The 4,963-nt window shown below is 40.6% G+C and overlaps 2 protein-coding genes across 2 annotated transcripts in view; one reads left to right on the forward strand and one right to left on the reverse strand.

Annotated features, from left to right (window-relative positions):
* LOC106818336 (eukaryotic translation initiation factor 4B-like) overlaps nt 1–3,918 on the reverse strand; it is a gene marked incomplete at its 3' end in the record, with an annotated part of 22,427 nt that extends 18,509 nt beyond the window's left edge. The window contains exons 1-3 of the mRNA XM_014823051.1: nt 3,867–3,918; nt 2,922–3,062; nt 2,068–2,258 (exon numbers count right to left, since the gene is read on the reverse strand). Coding sequence (XP_014678537.1) covers nt 2,068–2,258; nt 2,922–3,062; nt 3,867–3,879 — 345 coding nt within the window. The remainder of the gene's footprint in view (nt 1–2,067; nt 2,259–2,921; nt 3,063–3,866) is intronic.
* A 223-nt stretch (nt 3,919–4,141) lies between these two features.
* LOC106818338 (leucine zipper transcription factor-like protein 1) overlaps nt 4,142–4,963 on the forward strand; it is a 9,464-nt gene continuing 8,642 nt past the window's right edge. The window contains exons 1-3 of the mRNA XM_014823052.1: nt 4,142–4,395; nt 4,623–4,747; nt 4,864–4,929. Of these exons, the coding sequence (XP_014678538.1) occupies nt 4,393–4,395; nt 4,623–4,747; nt 4,864–4,929 (194 nt within the window). The 5' untranslated portion in view covers nt 4,142–4,392. The remainder of the gene's footprint in view (nt 4,396–4,622; nt 4,748–4,863; nt 4,930–4,963) is intronic.

A 4,963-nucleotide genomic window follows, 5' to 3' on the forward strand; every position in this document is an offset into this window, starting at 1 on the left:
AGAAGAAGAAGAAGAAGAAGTGAGAAGAAGAAGAAGAAGAAGAAGAAGAAGAGGAAGAAGAAGAGGAAGAAGAAGAAGAAGAAGAAGAGGAAGAGGAAGAGGAAGAGGAAGAAGAAGAAGAAGAAGAAGAAGAAGAAGAAGAAGAGGAAGAGGAAGAGGAAGAAGAGGAAGAAGAAGAAGAAGAAGAAGAAGAAGAAGAAGAAGAAGAGGAAGCGGAAGAGGAAGAAGAGGAAGAAGAAGAGGAAGATGAAGAAGAAGAACAAGAAGAAGGAGAAGAAGAAGAAGAGGAAGAGGAAGAGGAAGAAGAAGAGGAAGTGGAAGAAAAAGAAGAAGAGGAAGAGGAGGAAGAAGAAGAAGAAGAAGAAGAAGAAGAAGGAGCAGTAGAAAACAAAGAAGAACATATATATATATACGTATATACATGTATATATGTAGATATATATACGTATATACTTATATACGTATATAAGTTAAAGTGATCTTATGGCAGTAGCGAGGTCTTGTTATAATTTTCAAACGAAACATGATTCTTGTGCAATCCTTAAGCGTTCCACTTTAGCTTTCCGTTTTCGTTTCCACAGGAGATTGAGCGTCTGACTGGAGAGAACGAAAAACTACGTAATCGGTTCAAGGCGTTGGAAACCCAAGTACGTTTCTTCTATCTATGAAGTAAATGTTGTTTAGATAACATATATATATAGAGAGTCTGTATCCTTAAACCGATCGCTATGTGTATTTGTATGTCACTGGAATGAAGGAGTTATTAGAAAGCTCCCCATCGGTTTGGATAAATGTCAATCTATACGATGTATTTGATGTAGATCGTAACGGAATGTTTTATTGAGTGTATAATTACACAATCGTTGAACTCTTCTTGGCTGTCCCTACAGTGCTGAGATTTTACGGGATATTTTCATGGGATTTTACGTGCTTATCTTGCAGACGTCGTTGATCTTGGAGGATAAGAGTAAACTGACTGCAGGGCTGGATAGAACCACGGCGGAACTACAACAGATGAGATCGTCGAAGGTAGGCACCCTACACCCTGACCTTACGTGACCTCTGACACTGCTGATGTCATGCCTCGTGGGGCAATGCTGCTCGCGGGGCGGTCACGAACTTTAACAAAAAACAAAGCGTCAAGAAACATCAGAAATGGTTGTGAAAAAAACCTGTCTAATAATTCTCAAGCATCATGACAGACGTGTCAAGGTGCAAAATATTCGACATTTTAGTCCTAACTATTTATGATGTTTGTAATGCACCTAGATTTTTAACGCATATAGTTGCACATCAGTGTTTGTATGTGTACTTGTGTTTGAATTATATGCAATAAAGTTTTAATAATGATACAATAGTAACATGATAGTAATAATAATCACATGTGTAGTATTACAAATGTTGAAGCAATACATTTTAGACGCAAGTGACGTATATGCAATTACATGGAAAGACTTCATAATAATAGTAATAATAACAACTTGTTGAAGCGATGCCTTCTATCTGTAACAAGAATTTTGTCATTTTCGTGAGAACAGCCAGAAGCAGCCACGGCGGAAGTGTCGGATTTAGAGAAGAAGGTCGCATCTGTGAAGATGGAGATGGAGAAGGTATGTTGTACACCCTGTTCTGCCACTACACTTCACTGGGAAATAGGTTAGAAAGTTTTCGGAGCTTTGAGGTATAGGGCGGGTGTTGAGAGGGCTGTGTTCATGTTTTGTTGTTGGGCTTTTGTGTGGTAATTATGATTTATGTTGTTGGATGCAGGAAATACAGTGTGTTGACTAACTAGTTGAAGTGGGATATTTTTGGTTTTGGTTTTGCACGAATATTTTCTTCGCCTGTGTTGAAAGTTAAAATAGAGAGACAGAGATAGATAGAACGAAACATCGCTCGTTAGATAACCGCACAAGGTAGAATCGCATGCACGCACGCACGCACGCGCACGCGCACGCACACACACGCACACGCACACACGCGCACGCACACGCACACACGCGCACGCACACACGCATACATACACACGCATACATACACATCAGTAGCGAACGATGTAGAGCTAATTACCCTGAGCTCGTGGAAGAACTTTTCGATTTCTTCCTCGTCCACATCGTACGGCAGATTGCCGAGGAATGCCTTAAATGGAGGTTTTGTCGGCACAGCACTTAGGTCGACGTTAGGGCCACGTGCTGCCCGTGGCGCCGTCGGCAACGCCGCGCGATCCAGCTGCGCCATCTTCACCATGTAGGTGTCGTCGTCTGTTAAAGGTAACCGCGGCGATAACGATGACACAGAACGCGCGACGCAGAAATACAGAAAAACGGGAGCAACGAATAAAAATGCGTAAAGAAATATAAATCGGGGTATTGGGTAAAAGAATAATATTATTGAAATACAGAAAATGGGGATATACGATGTGATAAATTAAGATGCATTAAGAAATATAAAATGGGATATTCAGGGTTCTCCAAGCTTTTTCATTATAGCATGGCGGGTGCTGCCTTTACGGTTCTAGTTGCAAATCGCCGAAGGCGGCTTGCGTGCTAGGGGGGTCCGGGGGCTATGATATTTAGAGTGGCGGGTGCATTTTAGAATGGCGGGGCTCGACGATAGCCTGGCGGGCCGCCAGGCTATAAGTGCTCTTGGAGAACCCTGATATTAAGTAAAGGGGTATGATTTATGAAATCACCGACAGTCTTTAGTTGAGAAGATATTATGATAAGGACGCTAACAGTTTGTGACGTATTTGTGACCTCAGAGCAGATACAAATTAGCACTAATTAGCTAGTGAAAAATTATTTGATTGTGAAGAGACTTTGAAGGATTGAAAACACATTGTTGCTTCTGGTCTGCCCTATCCAACTCTCGGTACTACACATCTACCAATTAATTCCGACTGCAACAGGAACCTAGAAACTCACCATCATTTTTATCCATTTCGTCGGCCCAATCCAGGGTCGGTTTTTTGGGAACGTATGGGGCGGCGCCTCCTCCCCCACCTTCCGCTCCAAGGAACTCATTTAGTGATAGGGTTTTACCCTTTTGCTTCTTATTTGCCTTGCCTGCAATACAAACGATTATGTTTCATTATTACCAGTGACGTAATAGTAATACAACGCCGCACCATATGATAAGATTTCGGTTCAAGGATAGAGAACATGGGTCCCAATAAAACCAATGTCATTTACATCAATATAAATATAGTATTATATCAATATAATAGGTTAGGGTTATGGTTAGGGTTAGGGTTAGGGTTAGGGTTAGGGTTAGGATTAGGGTTAGGCACATTGGTTTTATTGGGACCCATGTTCTCTATCCTTGGGCCAAGATTTCTCACATTGGCTTCTATCCTAAATAATAAGAAAACCAAGTTGACTTGATCTTCAAACATTTTAACCAACAATGAATATACAGAGATGCGTGCATAACGGTAGATCGTTTCAATAATGACGCAATCAAAGATACACGTGTGACGTGGGTTCCCTGTCTATAATAAAAAATCGGGCAAAATCATTTGAAGTTTTACGGGGAAACCCACACGCGATTTTTGCTCATTTATTCGGACACACATGCATAAGAATTTATGAAAATATTAAACTGCGCTAGTTCTAACAAAATTCGTCATCAAACGAACGTGCTTTTACACTTTAGTATTTACTGTCTGAACTGCTGGAACGGATCCATCATTTTGACTAGTGGAATGTAGAACCGTTATTCGTGAAAAATTACGCATAATCGGATATCGTTTTGAGCTTACACATAGATTACAGAGCTAACTTTAAGATTTTGAGGATATTTTTAAAATCAACATCTATATAAACTTTTAGCGGCCGAAAATTTGGAAGATTTTAAGTGTATTAACATACCAGATGCGGCCATATTGGAAAAAGAGGTCAGCTCACTCAGCTTCCTGTCACGAAATCGGGGACAGGGTGAGAAATACTTTACCCAGAATGCTGTCCAATGTTTCTAGCAGAAAAATTCAAAGAAACAAGCCAATGTAACGCTATTTGTGTAAACATATATACATTTTTATTGTACATAATTTATTAAAAAAGTAAGAATATTATTTACATCATATTTAGGCGGCATGTGTAAATTATCACTGGAATATTGTATTCTCCCAGCGTGCACTGCGCGAAACATGTAAACAAATTTCGTCGTCAAACAAAATTCTGTCTAGTACTAGTAGTAGTAACATTACTTTATTTTACCAGTATTATCTATCGTTTCTAGCTCCCACAGGATACGTCTTCTCTATATTTTATTGTTTGCACATATTTTTGCGAGGTCTTGCTGCAACCTCTTCACTGCAGTGAGCGATACAGTATCTAGACAGACTATAGAGTATAGTATAGCTCCATTTTGAAGCCGCCTGGACTCGCTCAGAAAATGGTAATTCACAATTTCACTAATATAATGAATGAATAACAACAACAACAATTTCACTGTCAGTATTGAACTCGATGCTCCAAGTGTAAGTTATAAAGCGTGTTTGCATATTTATTATTTTGTCGCTATTATTTAATGTTAAATTGGTAATGAGAATGACATTTACTCATTTTTGGGGTATTAACTATTATAATTGTGATGTAAGCGCAGCGTTTTCACTTCGTGTGTAGAGCGATCTCGGAGTGAATGAGCATCACATGGATCAAATCCTCAGCTACATGAGGTTTGCGAAATATCAACGCGCGCAACGAATCAAGGCCGTCGACGGGAACTTTGAGGATCTGAAGGACAGCAGGTATGTATGGCGGGTGTGTAGGAGTCCTGACCGTGTTTCCTGAGGGACAGCTCCTGCCTTTCTCTCTCTCTCTCTCTCTCTCTCTGTGAGTCAGCATCTCTCTATCTGTCACGCAGGCTGGTGGAGGACGCCTACACCAGCGATGAGATTGCTGAGATGCTAGCGGGTCTGCAGGCGGTCATGCACAGCTCCCCTTCCCTCCCTCTCCCCTTCTCC

Source organism: Priapulus caudatus, unplaced genomic scaffold, assembly GCF_000485595.1.
Source record: "Priapulus caudatus unplaced genomic scaffold, Priapulus_caudatus-5.0.1 Scaffold2171, whole genome shotgun sequence".
Taxonomy (NCBI): Eukaryota; Metazoa; Priapulida; class Priapulimorpha; order Priapulimorphida; family Priapulidae; genus Priapulus; species Priapulus caudatus.